This window comes from Mesoplodon bidens (assembly GCF_964165515.1).
Source record: "Mesoplodon bidens genome assembly, chromosome: 14".
NCBI lineage: Eukaryota > Metazoa > Chordata > Mammalia > Artiodactyla > Ziphiidae > Mesoplodon > Mesoplodon bidens.
The window spans coordinates 81,493,493-81,520,715 of record NC_138170.1 but is presented as its reverse complement, the minus strand read 5'-3'; the positions used below and the strand labels follow the sequence as shown (position 1 = coordinate 81,520,715).

General features: G+C 54.5%; 1 protein-coding gene across 4 annotated transcripts in view; it reads left to right on the top strand.

Annotated features, from left to right (window-relative positions):
* ATP6V1C2 (ATPase H+ transporting V1 subunit C2) overlaps positions 1–27,207 on the top strand; it is a 48,659-nt gene extending 21,452 nt beyond the window's left edge. Inside the window, exons 3-13 of one of the 4 annotated variants that reach the window (XM_081253971.1) lie at positions 1,113–1,198; positions 8,247–8,341; positions 12,676–12,767; positions 14,082–14,180; positions 14,793–14,861; positions 16,740–16,832; positions 16,949–17,042; positions 19,663–19,800; positions 20,613–20,710; positions 26,232–26,364; positions 26,634–27,207. In XM_081253971.1, the coding sequence (XP_081110097.1) occupies positions 1,113–1,198; positions 8,247–8,341; positions 12,676–12,767; positions 14,082–14,180; positions 14,793–14,861; positions 16,740–16,832; positions 16,949–17,042; positions 19,663–19,800; positions 20,613–20,710; positions 26,232–26,364; positions 26,634–26,723 (1,087 nt within the window). In that variant the 3' untranslated portion in view covers positions 26,724–27,207. Of the gene's footprint in view, positions 1–1,112; positions 1,199–8,246; positions 8,342–12,675; positions 12,768–14,081; positions 14,181–14,792; positions 14,862–16,739; positions 16,833–16,948; positions 17,043–19,662; positions 20,370–20,612; positions 20,711–21,894; positions 22,182–26,231; positions 26,365–26,633 lie in introns of those variants that run through there. The other 3 variants (XM_081253968.1, XM_081253970.1, XM_081253969.1) reach the window with 3 other exon arrangements.
* Positions 27,208–27,223: the final 16 nt, after the last annotated feature.

Genomic DNA, 27,223 nt, shown 5'->3' with positions numbered 1-27,223 from the left:
CCTTCCCTCTCTCCGTCTTTCCCTCTCTCCCTCTCTTTCTTTAATCTGGGGCCTTTCAGTACCCTCTGCCTCAGTTTTCTGTGTCGGGCCCTGGGCCCCGGGGCTTCACGCTCTGAGTGGCCACACGGCCAGTGCCTGCATCAGCAGAAAACCATGTTCTCCATTTGGAATTCAGTGACCTCATCCTCCTCCCTGCAAACACCTGCTCCCTCCTGGGAGCCAGGAGAATGAGGAGAGAGGGCCTGAGGCAAAGATGTAGATCATCAGAGCTTTTAGACTTTGATCCTGGTTGGCCTGCTGCCAGCTGGACTTTTAACTGATGGGCCTCCAGGAGTGGACACTCTTTGCCACCAGACACTCCTGCCTGATTAGTTCTATTAATATTTATAACAATCCCGCAAAATGGGTATCATCCCATTTTACAGAAAAGAAAACTGAGGCTCAAAGAGATTAAATAAATTTGGCCAGAGTCATACATTTGGCAGAGCCACAGTGAACTTGAGCCCTTTCTGCCTCCAAGTCTCAGACTTCCCTTTCCTTTCTCAGACTTTCTGGAGCCTTCAGTCTGTTTTCTGAAGACTTAGGAAGTTTAAATTTTCTAATTATAAAAGTAATACTGGATTAGAATAGAAAATATGTAAAGTAGGAAGAACATCTTCACATAGCTGCAGCCATACTGTCTGTATAAGTCTGTATCTTGGTTTTTCTCCACGTAACATTATAATGCACGCCTTGTTCCACGGTATTAGAAATTCTTTGTAAACCTATTTTCAGTGGCTGCTAATAACCCCTCAGCTGGGTATACCATCCTTCACTTAAACAATCCGCTATTGTCAAACCTTTCAGTGGCTTCCAGTTTTTCGCTGTCAGCAACGTTACTGCAAAGAACATCTTTTACTCAGAAGGCTTTTTCTGTTTGTCCAGTTTCCTTAAGATAGTTTCCCAGAAGTGGAAACACTGGTTTAAATACTGGTTAGCATTTTACGTCTCTTCATGCATATGGCCGGATTGTTCTCCCAAAGGGTGGCTCTGGTCCTTTTCCCGCCAGCAGAGTTGAGAGTATTCTGCGGGCAGTTTCCTACTCTAACTGGCTTTTTGTTCTTTCCCCAAAGCCTCATAAAGAGAATGGCCCAGAGTGTGGTGGAAGTGATGGAAGATGCAAAGGGGAAGGTCCAGGAGAACCTTCTGGCCAATGGAGGTAGGTTCCTGAAGTGCGTTTATGACGGTGCTTTCCCAGCTCATTCTGGTCCATCAGTGGCCTTGGATGTGGTCGCGCAGTAGCGGCTGAAATGATACAGGCACCATGGAGGCTCCAAACTGACACATCGGCACCGCTGTTTGGAAGACGTGCCCCTTGACAAGCTTATAATCCTGCCGTCTCATTTCTAAAGCATCTGGCATTTCTTAACCTGTAGCTGAACTGCTCAATGAAATTTGAAATGAAAATGGGTTCAGTGAGGTTTAATGGTTGGTTGGCTCACCCACCTTGTCTATCAGCCTCCACTTTATCCCGCATGGAGTATTCCATCCCCACCGCCCAACCGATTTATCCCTTTCCCCAAACGAGGCTGAAAAATGCCTTCATTGCTGGGAACGCCTCAGACTGAATTCTTTAGTTGTGCCCAGTAGGTAGAGGAGAGATTGACCAAAAACACTTTGGGTAGCATGTTTGCCTTTGGCATTCTGTCTTCCCTATGCGAACAGGATAAATCTTTAGATTCCAAGGATGTTTTGGTCCATGAATTAGCGTACAAACAATTTGAGTGCACTTAAAATGTGCAAGACAAAAACTTTGAGGCTTTGGAAACCTTAGAATTAGGTGTTTCAGCATCTGTAGAGATAATTAAACCTATGACTCTATGCATAAGTATACTGAAAATGAGAACATATATTCTATATTTAATATTTATTTATATCATTTATTACATATAAATTAAAGTCTTTTCCCTTCGGGGAACATTTCTTGTTTTTGGCCGCCATGTGGCATGCGGGGTCTTAACTCCCAGACCAGGGATCGAACTCGTGCCCCCTGCAGTGGAAGCATGGAGTCCTAACCACTGAACGGCCCGGGAATTCCCTCCTGGGAACATTCGAAAGCTTTTTCTTTGCTTGTTTTAACTGATAAATGGAAATGTTTGTACTCCCAAATCTGAACTTAGTTTCGTATGTTAACGCAGTCTAATAACTCCACCTCATTACATTGCAGGTTTGAAGGAAAAAATGAAATGTTTAAAGAGTAGGTTGTGCGTTGCTTGTCGTGTGTGTGCTCAGTGTGCCACCCGCATGTCCCCGGGAAGGTGGAATCTCAGTCTGGTTGTAGGGATACAGTGATCAGGTGACGATGGATTTCTCAAGTGACAATCTCATAGCGTGGTCACGATATCCATATAACACAGATAGCAACTGTTTTTTCCCTCCCCACTCTTCCTTGCATCTCCCTTGCCTGGAGCAGCAGCCCTGCATGCCTCCTGGAGTGGTGAATGGCTTGACCCTGGAGTTCAAGATCAACTTGAGCATCTTTTGGCTTGCGGTTCGCTTCTTGCCTTGACAGCTCTCCCTAGCATCCTCCTGCCTGTTCTTGGGGGCTGGCTGTTTTGTGGACCCTGACAACTTAAATGCCAGGCTTAGCTTTGGATGGCCTTGATGGGGTTCGCTCATACAGGGAGCCTTCTTCTCTCAGGCCCCTCCTGGGAGAGTCCCTACGCTCAAACAGGCCATTTCTGGTTTCCCTGTTAGAAGGTGTCATTTGCTTTGGTTTTTCTCCAGCCTGCTCAGACTGGTGGAATTGAAGCCAGCAAATCCTCTTAGGACGAATACAAATCTTTACAGATTAGAAGTCACCAAAATGCCTTCCCAAATGCAATCTGTTAGTTACACTGAGATTTCTTGCCGAGGCAAATCAAAAAAATTATTTTGTTCAATTGATGAACTGATCTTACTTCCCAGCAGGTAACTCACAGGGCCCAAGACTGAAGCGTGGACTTAGGGCCTAGAGCTACTTTTCTACATAAAAACCTGGTCTTGAGGATTCTAGGATTTGAGCTCACATTACAATAATGATCAAAATGCTTACATTCTACTCAAAATTCACGTCAATTAAAATTAGATGTTATTATTACATCGTATCCATTCCCAGTCCAAATGGCAGGACTCTAAGAGCCGCTGCTTCTCCTCTCAGGAGGTGCAAATTCAGCTTCATTTGTTCGTATGTGTTTCATTATCTCTAGGCCTCCTGGGAGTTGGGTGCCCACAACTTCCAGACTAAAGCCTCCACAGCTGGTCCCATACCCCAGCCCTGTGCACACAAAGGTCAAGGACGCTAGGGCAGCGCTCATGCACGTGTAGTAAAGGCTCTGAAAAGTACTGCAGTCAAGAGACCTTTGAGACAGTTTGGCTCAGGCTTTCCTGATATTATTCGGATGGGGAAATATTTTGCTTCTGCAGGGCACCCAGGGAGCTAGTGATTGAGAGAATTAACTGGAGAAACTCAGTGTTGCCCCCAGCAGGTGGGATTTTAATCTGATGTCCCTGAGGGTACACCCAAGTCTTCTGGGCTGTGTTTCCTGGAGGGCCAGCAGCACTGGCCTTGGAAGAGTCAGGCTTGGTCCTTTGAGACCTTGGCAGGTCACCTCCCTGGGTCTCGGTTTTCTCACCTGTCAATGGACCTAATCCCTTTACGGCTGTCTGCTCTGCCCGGGGAACCTTTTGTTTTTGTTGGTTTTCTGCCTCCCGCTGCGCTTGGAGCGTGGAAGGGCACAGACGCGTTTGATTGCAGCAGAGGCTGAGTGCACAGAGTCAGAACCATCTGAAGGCCCGTCTGGCTGCCCGCGCAGCAGGCCGCTGCCTGTGTGGTCACAGGTCCTTCTTTCTGCTGCTGCCGGGAAGGCCTTGTTTTGGTTCTTAGATGACATCATTGTCGCTCAAGGGCAGCCGCCTGTGTACAGCGTGTTTTGATTCAAAGTGAGCCTGCCTGGGCCGTGGTCTGACCTCACAGGCCCTTGATCCTCAAGACCAGGCTTCCGGACTTCAGCCAGGGAGAGGGGAGGGGACGGGAGCCTGCCATTTCCGGGGCAGACGGAGCGGAGGCTGCGGTACTGGCAGCACAGGAGGGCCCAGGGCTGCCGCTTTCCAAGGCTGAGGACCGTCCGCAGGCGGAGAGGGCAGGGCCCTTGGATGTGTGAGCTGGGGCTGGGGGGACGGGGCAGCATCTGGAGCTGGGGCTGGTGCTCCCCACCTGGAAGAGGAGGTGTCGGAGGAGGAGGTGGGAGAAGTCACAGTCACAAACCAGAGGTTTCTGGAGGTTTCTGCGGGGAGACCTTAGCCGTCTCCTTATCTAACCTCCTCATTCATCAGACACTCGTGCCTGGCCATCGAGTACCAGGCAGTGTGCTGGGTGCTGGGCATCCAGCGATGATTGCCCTCCAGGAGCTCACGGCCTGGGGATCAGACCCACAGTGCCTGACGTGCTGTGATGGAGACCGAGTGCTTAGGAGCCTCCACGAGGAGGGGGGCTGAGTCTTAAAGGAATTACAGGCATTCTAGTAGAAAAGAGGGATGCGTTCTCTTTGGTTTGAGTGCTGTGAAAGCCTGGAGTTTGTGAAAATGCACGGACAGGAGACCTTGTCTGAAATGTACCTCTTCTAAGCAACCTGGATAGCGTTAGTACAATAATCAGGGTTATTAGGCAGATTCTCAGATGAAGCACTTGCTCCCTGCTGGGCACTGTCACAGGCTCTGGGGACACAGAGATAATCACCTGCCCTCAAGGAGGCTGAAAGAGCAAGGGAATCAGGGGTGATCGTGCAGCGTCATTAGTGGGATGAGGCTGGTGAGCATCCAGGGCTCCGGCCAGCAGGGGGAGGGAGGGTTGGGCAGGATTTCAGGAGTTGGTCTCCAGCCTGATGTTTAGGACAAGAGCAGCAGTGAGAGAGAGGGTGAGGGGTCAGGGTGGCTGAGCTCGGGTGGTGGTGTGCCCATGGGGTCTGGGGGGGGGGGCAGAGGCAGGAGTCTCTAGAGCACACATCTGCCTGGCACCTGCCTGGGGCGGGCTGTTCCCCGGCCTGTGTGGTGGGCGATGGCTCCCACTGGGCAGCATGTGACCGCATGGGAGGTGTGTGACCGTCGTGCTTGCCCAGGGCCTGGCCCGCAGTAGGGTCCAGTAGCAGGATCGGGGTGACTGCTGGCAGACGAACAGTCCTTTGTGACCGTCACTTCTGCCTCTGACTGCACCCCTGCCGTCATCCAGACCTCAGTGCAGTTCCTCCGAGACCTGGGTCCTTCCTACAAAGTCATTTCCCTGCCCTAGTGTAGCAATCCCCAAATCCATATTAATAACCCAATTAATGCCCAAATCCGTATTAGCTCAGGCTGCCATATCGAAATACTGCAGACTGGAGGCTTTTAAACCACAGGTGTTTATCTGGCACAGCTCTGGAGGCTGGAAATTCAAGGTCAAGGTGTTGGCAGACGTGGTTCCTGGTGAGAACCTGCTCCCTTCCCTGTGTGTTCACACGGCCCTTGCTTGGTGGGAGCACGGGGGGCGGGGGGGCTCTTTGGTGTCTCCTCATAAGGGCACTAGTCCACTGGGGTCAGGGCCCCACCCTGGGTGCCTCAGAGGCCCTCTTGTCCATCCCAACACCGCTGGAATCTGAAGGACCCTCTAAGTCAGGAGACCAGAAGTATCGGAGTGTGGTTCTTGCGAAGGTGCCGACAACGGCAGCTTCCCTGTCCCCCCAGAGTGTGGCCACGCCTGCCCGAGGCCGGGGCGGGGAAGGAGCGTGGTCCTCCCTGGCCTCCACGTTCCTTGTCTCCTTTTCTGGTGGACGTTACACGACTTCTTCTGTGCCAGAGTTTCCTCATCTCTGAAATGGAGATAATAATAATATTGAACAGGGTTGAAGGGTAAATGAACTGAAATAACTCATGCGTCCAGGCCAGGGTCAAGCACCAGCCAGCGTCAGCTACTGTAATGGTCGTCACCAGCATCGTCATCCTGCTGACCTCCCTCCCACAGGCCACTTCCCTCCTCCGAGCCCCACTTCATTTCCGTCTGCCGTGTGGGAGCTTAACGGACCTGAATGTCCGACTTTGCTCGTCCCAGGCTGAGCCCGTCTCCGCTCGCCTCTGCTCATCCCAGGCTGCCGCCTCCCCGCTGCCTGGCTGAGTGAGCATCCCCTCCTTTCACCCAGTCACCCAACCTGGAAACGCAGGTGTGCCCCGAGCCTCCTTCGTGCCCCAGGGGTACTTGTCCCTGCCTGCTGTTGTCGGCCCCCTGCCTCCACTCCCCGGGCACGGGCCCCTCTTAGCTTTCCCTTCTCTCTCCCTCAGAGCCCCAGAGAAGGCTCCTCAGAGCACCAGTGTCCTCACCCGGCTATGTCCTGACCTCTTGGTGACCTTTCTGCAGTGCTGTTGAGGTTGGAGTGACGTGTGTCTCACTCCTGGCATGTGCGAGGGGCTCAGGAGGTGGGCCTCGTGTCTGTATCGCCACAGGAGACGGTGCAGACGTGACTTTCCTGGCCCCGCCCGGCCTTCCTGTTCCCCCTCCGTCCACGCTTCCTGCTCCATCAGCGAGACCCAGGGAGTCCTCATGCCCCGCGTGTGACGCTCACCAGTCCACGCCGCCCGATGCCCGGCGTCCTCCTTCACTGACCACGTGGCAAACTCTGTCCCATTCCGTCCCTGTGTGAATACGGGGTCCCCACGACGCCCTTGGAGCCCCCCCAGGACAGGAGGCAGGTGTGGGCTCTCCCTTTCCTTCCTCAGCCGCTGCCAGCCTTGTGTTACACTGCTCACTGTAGTGTCATGTTTTGTTTTGTTTTTTTTTTCGCGGTACGCAGGCCTCTCACTGTTGTGGCCTCTCCCCTTGCGGAGCACAGGCTCCGGACGCGCAGGCTCAGCGGCCATGGCTCACGGGCCCAGCCGCTCCGCGGCATGTGGGATCTTCCCAAACCGGGGCACGAACCCGTGTCCCCTGCATCGGCATGCGGACTCTCAACCACTGCGCCACCAGGGAAGCCCCCATGTGGTGTCATGTTTGACTCGTGTCCCGAGCAAACAGTGAGCACCTCGAAGGTGAGGGGTCTACGGTCTGCTGTCCCCAGCACAGTAGTGAGCTGGCCTTCAGTCGCGGTGACTGAATGTCGAGGGAGCAGTGACCTGTCCCTTTTCACCTGCCTGGAGGGCCGGCGTCCACATAACCTGGGGGGAGAACCCAGGAGAGCAAGGCCCATCTTGCTGGTGTTTGTGGAATTCTGGGGGCCCCCTTAGCGCGTCCTACACTGAAGAGGTAATGGACCGGGGTGTAGCCTGCAGCTGGCCCCCGGGTGGCACCCTTTCAATGTGCCTAGAGCTCACCTGAGGAGAGAGGGCCCTCAGGTGGTGTGCGGACACCCCTTCGCGCACCCACTTCTCAGGTCAGGAGGCTGAGGCGCGAAGAGATTTGGTTACTAACACGCCCCAGGGCCCCCAAGTGCTGCCACCTGACCTCCCAGCCCCTTCCTCCACCCACGGCTGGGTAGAGACAATCACAGACGCCCTGAGCGTGCAGGTTTAGGCTCGCTTTCGGAGAAAGTAAGAGAGAGAAGAAAATTTGAGAAAACACCGATTTGTTCCGCTCACTATGCACTTTTATGTAAAGAACATACCGTACCAGGTGGTAAAAACCACCTTCACTAACTCCAGTATTTCGCTAATGTTGAAAATGCCTTTGTTGAAACGGGCGTGTGAGGACCTGGCCTATGTCTAGCGCTGGGACGTGGGAGAGGCAGGGAGATGGTCATCTGCTGGGCAGGTGGCACCCATGGTGGCTGTGGGGGCTTGGGGGTTGGCTTGGGGCTCTCTGGGGTACCTCGAACTGACAGCTCAGCTGGGAGTGTGGTCGAACCAACTGGAAAAGGCAGGGGATTCGTCTGGTGCCGCACAACATCTCCGACTTCGTGGCCACCCCCTGGGAGAGCAGGGCCTCCCACGCGCGGGGCTCTGGGGCAGCCGTCTGAGTTTGAGTCTGGGTGCGGGAGCGCACCGTTACAGCACCCTGAGGGTAGGGCTACCCGTGGTCCTGGCCGACGTTGGCCTGGCCCTCTGCTCCCGTGGGGAGCTCCTGCTCTCCCGGAGGGGGAGGGCGCCCCGAGCCTGTCCTTCCGTTTCTCTCGTTGCTTCCTCGGTTTCAGCAGGGATGCTTGGCCTGCCTGCGTCTCAGGAGAGACGGGAGGTCCGCTGTCTGTCACAACGTGTTTATGTTCTTCCAGCTGACTTAACGTCCTTCGTGACCCACTTCGAATGGGACATGGCCAAGTATCCTGCGAAGCAGCCGCTGGTGAGCATAGCAGACACTCTGGCAAAGGTAAGAGAAGGGCCTTCTCTTGGGGGACGTCACACTGCTGTGACCGGCGTCACTGACCATCTGGGGTGAAGCTACACGGCGTTTGCACCCTGGCAAAGCAGGGAGGGACTTCCCAGAGGCGGGAGGCTGGGTGGGTTCTCGTCCTGCCCAGTGGCCCTGGGTGGGGTCCCTTCCCATCTGGCTCCCGCCAGTCCTGACTGGGCCCTGAGCTGTGGCCTTCCATGCGCCGGGCAAGGTCAGACACCTTTGGGTTTCAGGGCAGCCCTGGAAACGGCTTGGTGACCACCTGTCCTCCCTACTCCTCTTCCAAATCTGCCACTGGGCAGGGTGGCTTCGTCTTACAGGACACTCCCGTCGACGGGTGCTCTGAGCCCCTGGTGTTCTGACCCCAGACCCCGGCACCTGTTCACTGCGCTCCCCTTTGAAATATGCTGATGGAGAAGTCAGCCCCACCGTGACTCTCCTGACCCCAACAGTGATTGTTTACTTAACAAAAACTATCTGCTTCCGTGGAGAGTTTGGCTTAAGAGCCCTAACTCCTGGGAGGCATCTCCCGGGGTCCCACCCCTGGTAACAGTGGGGAGGCCGGTGGGTGCTGCCCCGATGATTGCACTGTCTCAGTGAGCGGGGTGCCTCCAGCTTCTGCTGCATTAACAAGAGCACCAAGGCGGAGCCTTTTGGGGACATCGCCGGTGTCTTGCAGCGTGTTGACTCCTGCTGGTCTCCCTGAGGGTGGACGCTGATGAAGATTCTGAGATTTAGCCTGATGGTTCATGACCGCTGTCCCTCCCCTCCCTCCAAGATGCACAGAGCCCTTAATGTGTCACGTCTCCTGTGGCTGGGTGGCTGGGTGGCTGGGTGGCTGGGGAGCATCTCAGCCAGACCGGGAACAGAGCCTTCCTGTTGTCTCAGGGCGACAGAAGCACCCAGGTGTGTCTGGGCGGCTCAGGTGAAGGTGATGGGCTGCTGGGACCCACCCCCTTGCAGTCCTGTGCATCTCCTGCTGGTAGGCAGGCGCCCGGCCTGTGTCTCTGGGAGCACGGTTGGGACCAGAAGGCTCCGGAATCTGGCTGAGGCTCATCGGGCACCCTTTACATCACAGAGGTCCCAGCCCCTCCTGGGGCGATTGGGCAGTGATTCTGGAAGGCCCCTCGAGGAGGGGCTCCCAGAGCACCTGTGCCAGGTGTGGCATCCAGGAGGGTGTTGTGCACCTCCACCCCCAAGCTGGAAGCACACAGTAGTTTGTGGGACTGGCCGCTCCCCGCCCTGCTCTGGTGAGGCCAGGCAGAGCCAGGCAGCGTGGCCAGGGCTGTGCTAAACGTCCACTGGGGACAGCGCTCGCCGGCATGGCTGTCCCGGGGATGCAGGCAGTGAGGGGGTTTCCCAGAGTGCATTGGGGCGTCAGCTGAGGGGGGAAGCAGAGCAGTTGTAGAGGACAGGACCTGGCTTCTCTCTAGTCTGGGGGACCCAGAGAGTGACTTGGGCAGGAAAGCAGGGCGGAGAGGAGGGCACTGGTTTGGAAAGCGCTCCCTGTGTGCCTGGAGCCACGCTGGGCTTTTACTTCCCACGTCACCCCTATGGGGTAGGTGTCGCCTTCCTCTGCTTTCAGATGGGGAAGCTGGCTGAGAGGTTGCGTGGCATCCCCCAGGACCTGCAGATGTTGGAGTATTGCCCTGGGATGGGGATGCAGGTCTTGGTTGGGCTGTATGCCTGGCATCACTTCCCAAGGAAGCCCTGGGCTGGCTCCACTGCCAGGAATCAGCTCTTTGAGGCCAGCCAGACAGAGGTTCCGGGTATTGTCTCCTTCACCCCATCCTGCCCCAGGAGCACTCGAGCGCTGCCCTCAGCACTGGCTCAAGCCTCTTCCCCGCATTGGGAGATCTAAATCTGTTAACTAGAGACGTCCTAGTCAGAGGAACTCCCTTCTCTGAAAGTGACCAGCGTCTTCGAGGTGTCTGAACAGGTCTCCCCACCTGGGAGGCGCCCTGTGCTGACACTCTCAGGGCTGAGCCCCCGACCCTCCCAACAGCTGGGAACTGAGCCCACCTGCCTCCCCTAATGAAGAGGAGCTAGAATGGGGACCCATCCCCTGGCTGTGTCCGTCTCCACGGGCTGGGTCACAGTGTAGTTTCAAAAAGGCTCCCAGATCTCACCGGCATAACAGCAAACAGTCTCTTTGCCTACCACACGCATGTCCACGGTGCTCGGCGGGGGCCTGCTCCCTGCCAAACCGCTCAGGCAGCGGCCGCTGGCGTCTCCACCACCTGAAGCACCTCTGGGTGCTGTGCAGGGAGGTTCACAGGGTCTCAGGGCTCTGCCTGGCGCACCTGCCCCTCAGTGGTGGGAAGTGCACGCCAGCCACATGCCAGAAGGAGCAGGACTGGGAGCGTTCGGTTCTGGACATGTTCTTGAAGCACTGCCTTGTGCCGGCCGCTCTGCCTGGAATTGCAGAGATGACCCAGGCCCAGCCTGCCCTTGAGGGGCTCAGTCTGTTGAAGAAAGGACTCACCTTTCTGGATGACCTGCTCTGAGGACTGTAGCAGCTCATGGTAATTCCATGGCACTGAGCTCAGAGAGGTTGAGAAGCTGACACACGTCACACAGCCAGAGCTGGAACTGGCGTTCAGATTCGGGCCGGACGGGTTTCCAAGTCCTAGTTCCTCTCATTGTGTTGCTGGTTTCTAAACATGGTAGTTTTTCTAAAACTCTGTAGTTTTTCCTTGGCTTGTGGTAAAATCAGAAGAATAAAGACGACACAGGATTTTTTGTTTGATTTTTTTTTCCTTTAAAAAAATAGAAATGTATAAATCTTATTTTAAAAATCAAGATCTGTGGCTCGTAGCCATGTCAATTTCCTGGTTACGCTATTGTACTCTTGTTATGTGAGATGTTGCCAACGGGTGAGACGGGTACATGGGATCTCTGTGTACTATCTTGCAATTTCCTGTGAATCGATAATTATTTCAAGGTAAAAAGGTTCTAAAAATTGTAAAAAAAAAATTATAAATCTTATTTTAAAAATCAAACAATCAAAATGGAAAGATGAAAGCGTTAAAGGCCCCCCCCCGCCAACATCACCCATACGTTCCCTCCCCTCCAATTGCCTCTCCCTTTAATCTCCCTAAAGGTAACCAATGTTTACAAGTTTAAAGTGGATCCTCTCATCTATATTGAAAGTATATATATTTCAACTCAAAATTGCTCATATCCTACAGATTGCCTCCTTTTTCTGTGTAGTGATTCCTGAGATATTCCCGTAGCAGCAGTGGTGTGCTGCTCTGTTGTGTTTGTTGGTGCGATGTAAATGTCCCCTCCGCAGCCGAGGGCGGGCCACCAGTGAGGTGTCCCTGAATGTGTTTCCTCCCGGTGTGGCCTGGAGGAAACGGGCAGTCTCCCAAGAGCCACGGGACCAGCCCTCAGGCACCGTGTCGCTGGCACAGTGTTCCGTGGTGTGGGTGCCGTGCTTTGTTGGACCAGTTCTGTGTTCGTGGACCCTGCTGTTAAAGTGTGAGCCAGAAAATCCCCACAGTTCCCACGTGCAAGAGGGGTTCGCCGCTGTCGCTGAGCCGCTGGCTTCAGTGACCTCGAGATACTGATTTGCAGTGATCGTCGTAACAGCTGCTGAGTTTTGAGCGCTTCCGTTGAATTGGGCCTGGTGAGCATTTTTCTTTCACTGCTGTGGGTGAGTTGTCACCCTGGCTGAGCAGGTGGGGCACCTGAGGCCAGGCATCTGGAGAGCTGCGCCTCATTCCCCTGCCCACCGCAGGGGGGCATCCCGGACGTGCTCCTGAAACTTCCAGAACTGGGGGCTATCCCTAACGTCAGGCTGGTGACCTGCCTCCAAACTGAAAAGAGCCTTCCTACCTACACAGAACAGGAAGGGGCTGCCCTGGGGCACAGCTGAGCCTGCAGACCTGGGTGCTGGTCGGGGCTGGGCTACAGCGGGTCCCCCGAGAAGCCGGGATGGGGGTCAGCCCGAGCTGACCTCTAGCAGAGCCTGAGAGCATGTGGAGTTGGGGCCCTGGGGGCCCTGAGAGTACGAGATGGGCTTGAAATCGGGACAAGACTCAGCTTGCTGAGTGATCCTAGAAAAGCCATTTATATCTCGAACCCCCTGTCGGCAAAGTGGGGACATTAATCCCTTCCCTGCCTCCCGGGGTGAGCTCACTGTAGGGTCAGATGCTGGAAGGTCTGGGAGAACAGAGGGGAGAAAAACGTAAGCCATCCCGGCAAACGGGCAGGGTGCAGTGTTTTCCTTAAGTGCACCAGGAGCAATTTGCGGCAATTTTGAAAAGTTCAGCCAACTCTTTAAACTCTTTTGCTTTTCCAAATAGCAACTGGCACAGATTGAGACGGACCTGAAGTCCCGAACGGCTGCCTACAGCGCTCTGAAGACAAATCTGGAGAACCTGGAGAAGAAATCCACGTGAGTATTCGGGGTCCCACACTCCTTGCGGCCTCAGGGCCTGGCCGGGGCAGCGTCCAAGCCGGGCTCCTGCACGGGCCTTTCAGATCACTGGGTGAGCTGGGTGTCTGTGTCTGAGAGAGACAGCCAGCCAGCCAGACGGACAGACAGACACAGAGGCACTCCTGCCTCTTCAGGAGTTATGTGCTGGGCAGGGAGGGCCAGCAGTAACAGTGGCTGATTGAACACACACGGAGTGCAGGAGGGGAGGGTGAGGAGGGTCAGACAGTCTCTATCTCCCTCTGATGTTTCTCTTTTTCTTCTACGGATCAATGTTTATTAAGTACCCACGATACTCAGGCCTTATGCTAGGCCCTAAAGATACAGAGCAGAATAAAATATCATTTCTGCACTTGGAGAGCTCACAGTTATTCACTTAACAAATAGTTATGGAAAGTCTGCTTTGCGCAAGGCGTGCAGGTGTAAACCGGACAGGTAAGGTCTGATAGCGTAAGGAGTCCGGGACAGACGGGCACTGCAGGGTGCCTTTGGAGAGGGACCCTAAGGGCCTTATCAGCGATGGCTGGTCGGCATGGGGAAGAGGGTGTGTGGGCTCCGGGCAGGGCAGTCTGGAGAGCCCTGTGGGCCGGCTTTTTACCTAAAGCTTCGGCCTTGACTAAGGGCTCAAGAGCTCTTTCCTCGGGAAGCAACGTGCACTTGGGTATGTAACCTCACGGCCTACGTGCTGATGCTACAGACCGTCTCGGTAGTTGTGTTTTGGCCCATTTGCTGATACAATAGCCTTGATCTCTGTGCTAAAAATACCATGCCCTTGATGAGACAGGTTCCACTGGACACATGTACTATTTCAGGTGAATGTCCCCTGGCTGCTGGACCTGTAAGGTGTGTAAAGTGAAACGGAGCCCTCTTCTGGGCCTGTCTCTGCCCGGAGTGGCCCAGCTGGTGGCGTGAGCTGACCTCTGTGTTCCATTTGGGTAACATAAGCTGCCAGTCGCCAGCGGTCCCCTCCCAACAGCCGGTGGCTTGTTCTGAGGCAGCGCAGCTGCCCGAGGTGTTGGATTCAGCTCGGGTGACTGGTGATAGGACCTGGGGTCCTGCCAGGCACAGCAGTTCTGGGCGCCCAGACACAGAGCTGGGGGACACTTAGCCCAAGGCCCCCACCCCTCCCCAGGAAGCGTCCTGAGCCTTCCTGTCCCCTGCTGTCCCAACGCCTGCGTGTCGTGGGGGTGCTGGGGTCTGTGCATCCCACAGGCCCAGGGATGCCTCTGTGTGCTTCTCTGCTGATCACAACCCCTTTGTCCCACGTGGATTCAGGGGAAACCTCTTCACTCGGACGCTAAGCGATATTGTGAGCAAAGAAGACTTTGTGTTGGATTCTGAGTATCTGATCACACTTCTGGTCATTGTTCCCAAGTAAGTGGACCAGGAAGGTGAGTTGTTTGGGGCCTCCATCTGGGCTGGTGATCACAGAAGGAAATTCATCCCGCCCAACAGAGATGAAGCGGGAGTCCCCCAAGGCCAGATCCTGGGGCCCTAAATGGCAGCTGTGGGGTGGTCAGGGGAGCAGGTGACAGTGCTTGTGGTGGTAATAGTGACAGAAGCGGTCATTTCTCGGGCATCTGCTGTGTGCCCGATGCCACACACAGGAGCTCGTTTCCCTCACAACACGCCTGGGGTCAGGCGGGGGCTGTTACTGTTCCCTTGTCCTGCGGCTTGAGAGGTCAGCTGGTTTGCCCCAGCTCACACAGGGCCAGGATCAGAGCCCCCAGCAGGAATCTCCTGAGTCCTTCTCACAGCCGCTCCATGGTGCCTGGGGCCTCATGGGGAGGCTAAGCCCCAGATGGGGCTGGGGATAGGGGTCCCAAAGCCCACGGCAGTGCCTCAGGGGATGTTTGGGGCACTGTCTGGCCCCTAGCCCTGCTCCTCTCAGGCCCTCAGGGAAAGGGGCATGCAGCTTCCTGGACTCTCAGGACACCCCACAATCTTTTCTGCATAAAATCACTGAATGATTCTGTACTCTCACAGGCCAAGCTATGCACAATGGCAAAAAACCTACGAATCCCTCTCGGACATGGTGGTCCCACGGTCGACAAAGTAAGTGAGACCTCAGCTTGGCCCCAGGGCCTGGGGTGTGTGTGGGGGGGCATGTGTGGGTGCTCTGGGGCACCTAGCCACGAAACATGCCCCAAGGGCACAAGTGCCTTCAGCCCTCCACACTTGTGCCTTCACAGCCACACACTCAGCCACGTGCCAGACTCCCTCCATCTTTCAGGACCCCGCTTCCTTGCCCCCTCCTCCGGGAAGCCCTCCCGGACTACCTTCCGGCCCTCGGGGCATGCAGGGCCTACGCTGTGCTCTGCTCTGCATTCTCAGCTTGGCCTGGATTCTTTCCCACCTGAGGGTCAAGCAAGAGCCTGGCTGTGATGGCCGCAGAGCAGGAGCAGGGGAGGAAAAGAGTCTCGACGTGTGGCCTGCTGGGGTCAGAGCAGGAGCAGCCAGTGAGGGCCGGAAGAGTGACAGCAGGAGGACTAGAGGAACATAGTTGAACCCTGAATACGACACGGCTGGGAAAATCAACCGTTTAGCGTCACGGGCACGAGCAAGGATAAACCTCACTCTGTGATGTTAAGCAGAAAGCAAGTTGCAGAAGGGGACACACAGCACGAAGCCATTTACTTCAAATCTAAAAATGGACAAAACTAAACTGTATGTGACTTGGGTAATGCAGGTGCACGGAATTATGGGTGTTTGAGGATGAGAAATGCCAAACTCAGCACAGCGGTGACCTAGGGGTGGGATTAGAATGAGGTTGGGGAGGGCGTGTGGGGCTTCTATTGTATGAAAATTGTTTTATGTCTTAAGCTGGGCGGGGAATACATGGGTATTTATTCTCTGTACCTTTTCCCATGCCTGAAATAGCTTGCACTTTAAATGATTTCTCAATGAGTCTTGGGCAGCCCTGCCCACTCCCATCCCAGCCCAGAGGCCTCTGGCCTGGGGCGCCTGCTGGCTCTCCCAGGGTCACAAAGTCACTGAAGGGTGCAGGGCTCAGGACAGTCACAGCCTGAGGTCACCAGCGGAGGCTGGAGGAGGAGGGCGTACAGTCCGGCAGAGGAGCTGGCCCTCGACGCCGGCCTGCTTGGCAGGAGTGTTCACTGCTCTGCAATGCTGGCTCTCCATGGCCAACTGCTGGGAAGTCCTGCCAGGAGAGGCTGCTTCAGGAGGTGGATTGACTTCTCAGACCAGAGCCCCCAGGCCCTCCATTGTCAGGGGGCACCTGGAGTCTGCTGAGATTACTCTGGAAAGGTTTCTGGAACCTGGGTCAACCCCTATGGGTGTGGGCTCAGAGAAGCAGGAGAGGTGACCCAAGACCCTGCTTGGGCCCAAGGGCTCCCATTGTCAGGTCATCTGGCCAGTGGGACTCAAAGACGCTCAGACCACGGGCCCCAGTGACCCCCACATTGAGGACAGCAACCGCAGTGGTCCTACCTCAAGGTGTGCCAGGGACACCGTGTCTAATTAGAACATTGTGCCGTTGGACGTGAAATGCCCATTGTGGGATGGTTTCCACCACCTGGAACTTTGCCCTCTGCTTTGTTACAACCACAGCGCGTGAGAGCTGGTGCGCCCCGCTCGGCGCAGCAGGTGACTAAGACCTGCGTACAGCTTGCTCTCGGCCAGTTCATGACCTGGAGCCCACCCCAGAGCCGAGCAGGTCTCCGGCGTTTGGGTCACCCCTGGAGCCCTAGCCTGGAGGGTGAGAGAAGGAGAGGAGACGCCGGCAAGGCACCGGCAGCTGACACCGCGCAGCCAGGAGTTTGGTGCTAGGAAGGGACGCCCTCGCTTCCTCCACCCTCGCGGCCACCAGGCTCCCCCTGCAGCGACCCACCCCGCCGGGGAGAGGACAGGCTCCTTCGGCCCAGCTCCAGGGCCTGGTGGTGAGTCCAGTGAACAAACGCTTCTCTCCCACAGGTTGATAGCTGAGGACAACGAGGGCGGCCTCTTCACTGTGACTCTGTTTCGAAAAGTGATTGACGATTTCAAAACCAAAGCCAGAGAGAATAAGTAAGGGCTGGCCTCGGTGGGTTTCTCCGGGTTTGGTTTCTCTCCACTGCAGGGGGGGTGGTCCCTGCTCTGACTGGAAGCTTCTTAGCAGAAGCCTCTCCTTTCCTTGTTTTAAGGTTCACTGTCCGTGAATTTTACTATGATGAAAAAGAAATTAAAAGGGAAAGGGAAGAGATGACCAGATTGCTGTCGGATAAGAAGCAACAATACGTGAGTCTATGATACAGGCCCGGAGGATTTTCTTGAAGGCGTTGGGTGGTGCCCGCGCACCCAAGGCCTGGAGCAGAAGGGCCCCGCCTAAGTCCCAACACCCACGCCCAACATCCCTACTTGCCCGGTGCACACTCCTGGGGCTGCCAGACAGGGTCTGGGGGAGGGTGACAAGCACCGGTAACCTGGAGGTGACACATGAGCCGTGAGCCCTGCTGTAGGAGATCTCACTGAGCCTGGCACTGCCCTCCGGGAAGGAACTCTTAGCTCCGTTCTGCGGAGGAGAAAGTGAGGCTCTGAGAGGTGAACCAGCACTAGCCCTGGGAGAGGACCCCACCTGGCCGCCTGCGGTCGAGCAAGGCTGTCAGGGCTCCGGGCAGGAGCGCCTGTGCTGAGAGTGGCAGGGCCGCCACCTTGCAGAGTGCAGCCAGCCGTCACCCGAAGCCCTGGTCCGTGTGATGTCCAGGCGTGCTGTGACATCCCCGTCACTGGCACCTGAATTTACCTCCCTGAGGCTTTTAGCAAAGAGTGGGTGCTTATCCTAGAGACTTCCAACCACAGCCACTCAGAACCTTCTCATGTGTGAGGGCAGCTGAGCTCAACAGAGAGAAAAACAGATTTTTTTTTCTTTTTTCTTTTTTTTTTTTTTTTTGCTGTACGCGGGCCTCTCACTGCCGTGGCCTCTCCCGTTGCGGAGCACAGGCTCCGGACGCACAGGCTCAGCGGCCATGGCTCACGGGCCCAGCCACTCCACAGCATGTGGGATCTTCCCGGACCGGGGCACGAACCCATGTCCCCTGCATCGGCAGGTGGACTCTCAACCACCACGCCACCAGGGAAGCCCTAGATTTTCATTTTTGAAATGTGAATGGTGTAGCCTTGAGAAAGTTGCTCTGTAAAATGGGCACCTTCAGGACTCAGCATCCTCCAGCTCAGAGCAGGGCTGAGCCAGTGGGGGATGTTTTCAGGTCCCCTGCCCTACAGTCCCCCCAGGGAGGATTCTCAGAGAAACTTCCAGTTCAGCCTCTAGAGAGGAAGGGGAGGGGTGAGGAAAGTTGGTGTGTAAACGTGAAGCTGTGAGTGTGTGTTTGGGTGAAGAGCCAGTGCCTCCCGTGCGGCTGTGCCTGTGCCCCGGGCCGCCTCCTGCCTCGGGCTGGGGGATTCTGTGCATCCTGCCTGACCTCTCTGGCTCCGTGGCCTTTGCACAGGGACTGCAGACACCTGGCCCCATCAGGAGTGAGAACCAGTCTCGGGGCCCCGGAAATGGGGTCCCCAGAGCCCCACTGGATGGACCCATCCCCCTCTGAGGAGGAAATGGGAACTGATCATATACAGCTGCCTGTGAGGGATTTCAGCCCTTCTCTCCCCTAGGAGAAAGGCACACGCGCGCGCACACACACACATACGTGTGTGGACATGTGTGTGCACGCCAAGGGAACACACACTTCTTAGATCCACAATCTGTCGGGCTTGGGTCAAGGCTCCGGGGCCCTTCCTGAGACCAAGGACTGAGCTGGAGCCCTATGCCCCTGGCCTCGGACCCGACTCACCAGGCAGGAAAGATGCTCACCAGCAAGAGCTGAGATCCAAAGGGTTTCCTCCTTCACCTGAGCTCGCCCAGAACCCTAATATCCCAAGAAGGTTCCAGCCTTCTCTTTAGCTGAGCCCTGTCCCCACTTGCTTTAGTCCTGGCCTGAGCCCCCCACGGTGTCTCTGGAGGGAGCTAGATGGTGGCACCTTTCACAGGTCACCAGGGGAGAGCCTTTGGCACCCAGCTCCACGGTGGCACAGACCCCCTGGGCATCAAGGTGATATACCCGAGCCCAACGCCCGCGCCTCTGTCTCAGGTTGCTCGCTGGCATTTTTTTCGTGTGGTGTAGACTTCCGCTCCCTGGCTGCCCCAGGGAGCCCTGCCCGGTCTCCGTGGAGGGGAAGCGGAGCTCCGAAGGACAAACTAACTTGGAAACCTGTAGTTCCCTGCGAGGCTCTTGCTGGGCGCCAGCGAGCAGTGGTCAGCTGGGGTCAGCCCTACCCCGGCTTCTTAAGAATCTCTTTCCCGCTTTAGCCTTTTTGGAGGTGTGTAGGACCAGCATCCTGTGTCCTAGGGTGGTGGGTGTCAGTTCCCTTTGAGAGCCCAGGATGGGATTTTCCCGCTCTTGGCACCTGTCTGCAGAGAAAGATGATAAAGGGTCGGATGTGTCCTAGCAGCACGCCTGACCAGTTTTCTGCATGTAACATGCTTAAGTGCATCCTGACGGCCAAGGAGGCTACTGTGAGCTGGACTTGGGAGAGACACCCTGACTCAGCCCAGACCGCCCGGAAGGCGGAGCTGGTCGCACAGACGGTCCAGGGAGGGGCAGCTCCTGGCCGAGGCCAGGCTGGGGGAGGGGCTGTGGGGTCTGCCCGTGGAATATGGAAGCCGAGGACTTTAACACCCCCGCCCTGGAGGGGGAGAACCAGCAGCACCGGCTCACCTCCAGTCCAACCAGCACGCAAGTCCCGAGGGTGGGCCGGCACGCCTGAGCCCGCCTTCAGATGCTTTTCAGGCCGTGAGAGTGATTTCTGTTTGCTTGTGATGCATGTTTGCTGAAAGATTAATAAATGATTTCTGTGCCTTTAGCAAACTTCCTGTGTTGCTCTTAAAAAGGGATCATCCACCTTCCCGGACCACAAGGTTAAGGTAACCCCGCTAGGGAACCCCGATAGGCCCGCTGCGGGGCAGAGCGCCAGAGAGAGAGAGAGTGAGGGTGCGGGTGAGGTAAGCAACCCCCCGGGAGCCCTGGGGTCCCCGGCTCGCACGTCCTCGCCCGCGCAGGCATCTCTGGAGAAAACAAATCCTTGCTTTTCCTGTTATCTACTATGGCTTCTGAGGTCTTAAATTCAAGGATTCCAGAATCATGCCTGCCTTCTAATCTGCAGGGTCTCTTGGGAGCTGCCCCTCCCCCTCCCCCAGCAATGATTGGTGCTTGCCGGCCAGGGTGCCTTTGTCCTGGCTGGCGGTGGCTGGAGCTGGTGATGGGGCAGGTCCTGGCTGGGGGATGGTGGTCGGGCAGCTCAGCTCTCTTCCCCTGGGTGCCCGCCCCTGACCCACCCCTGACCTTTGTGGGCATCCGAGGAGGACCAGCCATACCAGCATTAGCGATAGCGGCTGTGGCCACGTGCAGTGGGGCTGTGAGGAACCCCCTGGAAGTGGCGGCTGGTGGATGATGCCGGGACTTGGGGTGGAGCCTTCGAGAAGGGGGGCTCCTTGGAGGCGCAGTGTCAGCCAGAAGCCTGCTGGCTGCCTGCTGAAAGCCCCGAGGTCAGGGGCTGCCCACCCCCCGCAGCCCGGTGGGTCATGGCCCCATGTGTGTGCCGGCTGGCAGGCCCACTGAGCTGCCCCAGCGCCAGGTGCCCTGGAGAACGTGGGCCTGGGCCTCACCCTGGCCTCGTCCGACCGACTCGCTGCTTCTGCTCGTCACTGGGCGTTTCTTCTCCGCTCGGGGCTTGCTCTGTCAAAACCCACGTCCCTTGTTGGCCGGGCGTCGGGTGGAGTGGCCGGGAGGGGTCACCACACTCCTGTCCCTGCAGGGCCCGCTGCTGCGATGGCTCAAGGTGAACTTCAGCGAAGCCTTTATTGCCTGGATCCACATCAAGGCACTGAGAGTGTTTGTGGAGTCTGTGCTCAGGTGCGTGGACGAGATGCCCGCCCTGGGCTGTCCTGCGGTGGGAGGTCGGGCGTCGCCAGCTCTGGGGCCACCTGGGCTCTGCCACCCCCCTTCTGGCCCCTCCGGCCTCCTCGGGGACACGCCCTGGCTTTGCTGCCCTCTTCCTCTGCAGCTCCTGGCTCTTGGCAACAGGCTTAGGGTTTCCTTCCCTCAGTCCTGAGGGCGCCTGCTGTCCAGTGCTTTCCTGCCAGTCATGGGGCTGGTGTCCTGCTGTGCCCACCTGCTCTGTGCAGCCCACCAGGGGCCAGTGGCTCCTGGAAGAAACACCAGCACCGACCGTCTCCATCCTTGACCATTGAGGCCTAACCCTCAAGGCAGCACAAAAAGTAAAACCCAAACCAAACCGAACCAACAAAAGCTAAACTTATTTTACCTTTTTTTTTTTTTTAACAAATGCAAAGCAGGTTCACTATTTTGTAGAAACTATAGGTAATCCCAAAGAGTGAATAAAAAGCACCAAGAGGAAGCACTGCTAACATGCTGGTGTACCAGCATCCTTCAGATTTGGGGGGTTTGTTTCTTTAAATTTGCAGATATGCATAACTTTTTTAAACTTTTTATTTTATATTGGACTTTAGCCGATTAACAATGTTGTGATGATAGTTTCAGGTGCACAGCAAAGGGACTCAGCCACACATACGCATGTATCCGTTCTCCCCCAACTCCCCTCCCAGCCAGGCTGCCACATAGCACCGAGCAGAGCTCCCTGTGCTCTACAGTAGGTCCTTGTTGGCTATCCCTTTAAATAGAGCCGTGTGTACATGTCAATCCCAAACTCCCTGTCCCATCCTCCCTGGTAACCATAAATTCATCCTCTAAGTCTGTGAGTCTGTTTCTGTTTTGTAAATAGGTTCATTTGTATCATTTCTTTTTAGATTCCGCAGATATGCATACATTTTACAAAAATGGAATCAAACAGGAAATATCTGTTGAAGCCTGCTTTCTACTGTGTTTGAACATATCCCGTGTCCTGAGCTATGGCGGGGCGGGGGGGTCTTGGCAGCACTGCTCACGGCCGCTGCCCCCTTCTCCCAGAGCTTGGCCCGCTCTGGCCTGCAGGCTCCAGGGCCCCTCGGCCCCTCTGGGGTAGTCTTGCTGGGTCCCTTCCGCCAGGCTGGCTGCCCCGCTCTCTCTCTCCTGCCCAGGCTTCCTAGGTCTCCACTGCCGTGCACTTCCCGACCGGCTTCGCTGGATTCCTGACTCATCTTCCCTCCCCATCCCTTCCTCCTGATCCCCGTTTCTCCCTGTGGCCTCAGGTCCTTCCCCAAACTTCAGGGCCCGCTTGGACACCTCCTCTCCCTCATCCTCATGTCCCTCCCCGCCTCCCTGCACCTCACGCACCCCTGACGGCCCTCCATCCTGCCTTTGCTTTCTCTCCCGCCGTCTCCCGCCCAGCTGCTGCTTGGGCCCCAGCCTCCAGTGCATCCTCCTCGTGGCTGCCAGTGTGGTTTTGTCCAGATACAGACCGGGTCTGATGGTGGTTCCTCGTCCTCTCAACCATCTCAGACCCCTGTAGTGGCGAGGACTGTGGCGCTGGGCTGAAGGGCACACTCAAGATACCCCGGAGTGTTCCAGCCATCGACAGTGTAGACAGGCCCAGTCTGTCCCTGCTCACCTTGGAAATCAGGGGTTCTCAGGCCCAGTGTGGCAAAGCCTGCCCAGCCTTACAGGATGCCCATTTTGCTCAAGTGAGAGGTTGAGAGGGACGTCCCTAATATTTGTTTCATCTCGGTAAAACAGTATATGCAAAAATAATTCCTTTCAAAACTATCAATGTATGACATTTTCAAAAACTGTACTTTTTATTTCTCCGGAATAGTTGTAATACATGAACACTGTAAAAAAAAAAATCCAGTTCAGAAATATGTACTATGGAAAGTAAGTTCCTCGCAGCCCCACTGCCCATAGATCATCCCAGTTAATGGTTTCAAGACTCTTCTCATCCCCCAAATGTCATCATTTATACTTACTGTTCTGCAACTTGCTTTTGTCATCTGCTTTGCATTATAGTCTTATCCGTATGCATAGAGATACTCGCTCCTTCTTAATGGCTTTTTCGTATTCCATCGTATGGAGAGAGCCTAAGCTAAGAAAATAGATGTTAAAGCAACAAGTTGATTAGAGCAGACGGGTAAGGTTCGCCTGTTTCTTGATCCTCCAACCCCACGTAGGTCTCTTCCCCCAGCTCGCACTTGGTGCTGTGTCTTTTCTCAGAGCTGGTTCTGTCCTTTTTCCCTACCCTGAGAGCTGGAGGGGAGGGCTGGGGTGACTTGGCCTCTCTGCCTGTCACCCAGCCCAGAGTCAGACAAAGAGGAGGTGCCCCACGTTTGTGGCCTGAAGCAAATCAAAGAGAAGTGGACCAGCTCTCAGCTGAGGAAGTGCTGGTTCATTCTCAGGGTGAAGTGAATCAGGGGCTTATGTCACCCAAGGTGAGGATGGAAACGGGCCCTGGGTGAGTGGTGGGACCATGGTGAGACCGGAGAAGCTGGTGGCTGGGTCATTAGTCTGGATCTTGGGAGAGGTCTAGTGGGGAATGGATATTAGGGGAGCACCAGTGATGATTGATGCGTGTGGATGGGTTCACCTGCAGAGAGTCGCTTAGAGGGAATGTACCAGCATTTAAGGAGTGGAAGCAAAGAAGCCTGTGTGGATGTCAGAGGCCGGAGGAGGGAGAGATGGGTGAGTCAGGGAACAGAAGGTTAAGGCTTTAGCTGTCTCTGGGATGGGGCCGCTGGGAGGTCATTGGTGTGGGCAGCTCGAGTGTAGTGGCTGAAGGATGCTTGGGTGACACAGGACATTGGGTGCTCTCGGATGTGGGGTGAGAGCGGGAGGGAGTTGAGGGAATTTTTATTTTAAACAGGGCACGATGGTGCCATGGTTTTTTTTTTTTTTTTTTAGTTCTGGACGTAGAATTTTATTTTTTGTTTTTTAACATCTTTATTGGAGTATAATTGCTTTACAATAGTGTGTTAGTTTCTGCTGTATAACAAAGTGAATCAGCTATACATAAACATATATCCCCATATCCCCTCCCTCTTGCATCTCCCTCCCACCCTCCCTATCCCACCCCTCTAGGTGGACACAAAGCACCAAGCTGATCTCCCTGTGCTATGTGGCTGCTTCCCACTAGCTATCTATTTTACATTTGCTAGTGTATATATGTCCACGCCACTCTCTCACTTCGTCCCAGCTTACCCTTCCCCCTCCCCATATCCTCAAGTCCATTCTCTAGTAGGTCTGTGTCTTTAATCCCGTCTTACCCCTAGGTTCTTCATAACCTTTTTTGTTTTTCCTTAGATTCCATATATATGTGTTAGCATACGGTATTTGTTTTTCTCTTTCTGACTGACTTCACTCTGTATGACAGACTCTGGGTCCATCCACCTCACTACAAATAACTCAATTTCATTTGTTTTTATGGCTAATACTCCATTGTATATATGTGCCACATCTTCTTTAGCCATTCATCTGTTGATGGACACTTTGGTTGCTTCCATGTCCTGGCTGTTGTAAATAGAGCTGCAGTGGTGCCATGTTAAAGGGGAGGGTGGTGGCTGCAGTATTCTCAGCACGGAGGGTGCAGGTGGAGGGCTCCCCACCAGGGGGGCCCGGAGGGGAAGGAGGTTCCTCTACTGAGGCGTCCAGGAGGGGGCAGCAGGGGGGCGGCCTGGAGGAGGAAGGAGTGGAGAGCCGACCCGCCATTCCTGGAAAGCAGGTTCTGAGCAGGATGAGGTGTTCACTAAACTGACCTGGAGGGAGGGCTGGCAGGGAAAGGGCTGGAAGAATCTGGAAGAATGTGCAAACCCTGAAACCAAGAGGGGAGTGGGCTGAGAAAGGGGTCCAGGGCGTGGAGGCTGGATGAGGGGCTAGGAGCATTCGTTCAGCCAGTACTGAGGGGGTGCCTGTTACCCGCCGTGCACCGGGGATCCGTGAGTGAACAAGACAGATGCAGAGCGCTGCCTGCAAGGAGCTTGCAGGCTGGTCAGGGGAGGAGAGCTCAAAAGACGGGGTCCTTGTTCAGGAGAATAATAATCTTCCAGGGCAACCTGCTAATGAATGCGATGGGAGGACCAGATTGGAGCATGGCAGAGGCAGGTTCTGTGTCCAGGTAGCAGAGTGATGGTCTAGCAACTGCATCTGGGAGCTGGAATGCCGTCTCCTGGCATACAGGTTGCCTGGGCTGTGAGATTGGTGACCGTCACCCTTTGAGAAGGCTGCAGACTTCCCTGTAGTAAGCGGGTAGAGCTGCGCTGGTGAGGTCGAGGGTGTGGGGTGGGTTTCCAGGGCACCGGGAGTTCGGGGAGGAAGTTCAGGAGGGAAGGCAGGGCGAGGGTAACTGCCCGTGCGGGTAGTAGGGGCTCTCCAGAAGCACTACGACCCTGTGCTCAGTGTCCTCCGGGTGACCGGAGCTTTGGTGACAAGGAACAAAGAAGGAATGAGGGCGGTCAGCTGGGCCATCCTCTCACCCACAATCCAGCCCAAGTGCCCCTGCCATCCCTGCCAGCATCTGCCGGCCTCTGTGGCCCTCGCCTCTTGGGTTTGGTGGGGCCCCGCTCATCCAGTGTTCTAAGGCAACGGGAGGGACTAGGTACGTCTTATGCTTGGTTACAGTGAAGCAATTACAAATGGCCCTTTCACGTATTTACTTCACCTTTCTGCAGATCCACTAGGAGACCTCGGGACTTTAGTGAACACTTTGCACCATTAGCAGCCAGAAATGAGGATGGGAAAGCCAGGGGCTAGCTTATGGGCATTGACTGTGAAATTAAAACTAAGTAATACCAACAGGTCAGGCAGTGAAAAGGACATCTTAGGGCCAGCTTTCACATGCTAGGCTCGGGCATGAAGCACAGGTGATAAGCATCGAACATCCAAGCATTTGCTCACTGGTAGTATATATATGTATTTTAAAAACATTGAGAATCACAAAATGCATGTTTACTGTTTATGTAGTACTCAGTGTAAATATTTTAAGTGTTCTGAGATACCACCACAGGAATAGCTGCAAGTGGTTTCAAAGGTACTCATGGATACAAAGTCCATTTTAAATCCTTTCTGTCCACCCAAAACTCAGCAAAAGGGATTCACAATCTTGATAAACCAGATATGCATGTGTGTGCGTGTGCTGGTTTTTTCAGTGGAGAAAAGTATGTCAGCTAAGCTGGGTTTTAGACGAAGCCTTTGGAGTCAAACTATTTAGTCAAACAGTCTCCATTCAGCTTGACCCCTCACCACCTGATGATTACATACACCCCGGAGACCCCTTAGCTCTTTAGTTAAAAAACTGTCACTATCAGAAGTGGGTGAGCATATTCTAGAGATTTTTCCATGCACAAAGATCTAGCAGTTAGTCTCACTTCTGACCCCCGACATTCCACTCGCGTTTTCTTTTCCTGAGCTATGTTGCCTCGTTTTTCATTCTTACTGGAGTGTCAGGTTCATCTTACCCGTATTTGCAGTAACTCCTCTACACTTTGAACAGGTATGGATTGCCAGTGAACTTCCAGGCGGTCCTCCTCCAGCCTCATAAGAAGTCATCCACCAAACGTTTAAGAGAGGTTCTGAACTCCGTCTTCAGACATCTGGATGAAGTCGCAGCCGCAAGTATATTGGATGTAGGTATATTTTATCCAGAAAGAGCTGCCTTTCTACAGTAAGGTCAGCCTCTCCACATGGGAGGTACTTTCCAAAAGTGGTACCTGCCAGACTGTTAGGAAAATCTACACTTCACGAATGTGAAAGTTTAACAAGAGGCTGTGTGTTTGGGGTAGGGGGTGGACTGTGGGGCAGACAATACAGTCGATGCCTAGGGAGCTTTCCTCAAACAGAAAAGTAAAACAAGAAACGAGTTTATGCACTTAGAACGTGACCATGTCTTTTGTAGGCATCCGTGGAGATCCCTGGATTGCAACTCAGCAACCAAGACTACTTTCCTTATGTCTATTTCCACATCGACCTTGGTCTTCTTGACTAGAAAGATGAGCCGGCACCGCTAAACTTGCATATTTGTGCAAATTACCACAGACGCTTCCTTCCTTTAGCCAGAGAAGAGTTGAAGTATCCTACAGAATTTTAAATTTTCAGAGAAATTGCTCACAAAAATTAGTTACAGTTGTATTTATTTTTTTTAAGTTACAATAAAGAAATGTTCTCAATCCTTTGAATTGTCTCTTCATTTACATTCTAACATAATTCAAAACTTCACTTTTCTGAATGTTTTACATAAATGGGGACTTCCTATAAATTGCTAACCTGCCGCTTATTTCACGTCTTAATGGACATTTTGTGAGGGTTTAATAATAGCGTTATTAAAAACCTTGGGCTAACTGTATAACCAGCTGTATACCCTAGTAGTCACTGGTGATGGCCCAAAGACAAAATAGTGGGGGTGGAATGCAGCTCTCACTTGAAAAACCATTGTTTTTCATCCTTCTATATAAGCTCACTTTACGTTTCACACTTATAGTTGAAACT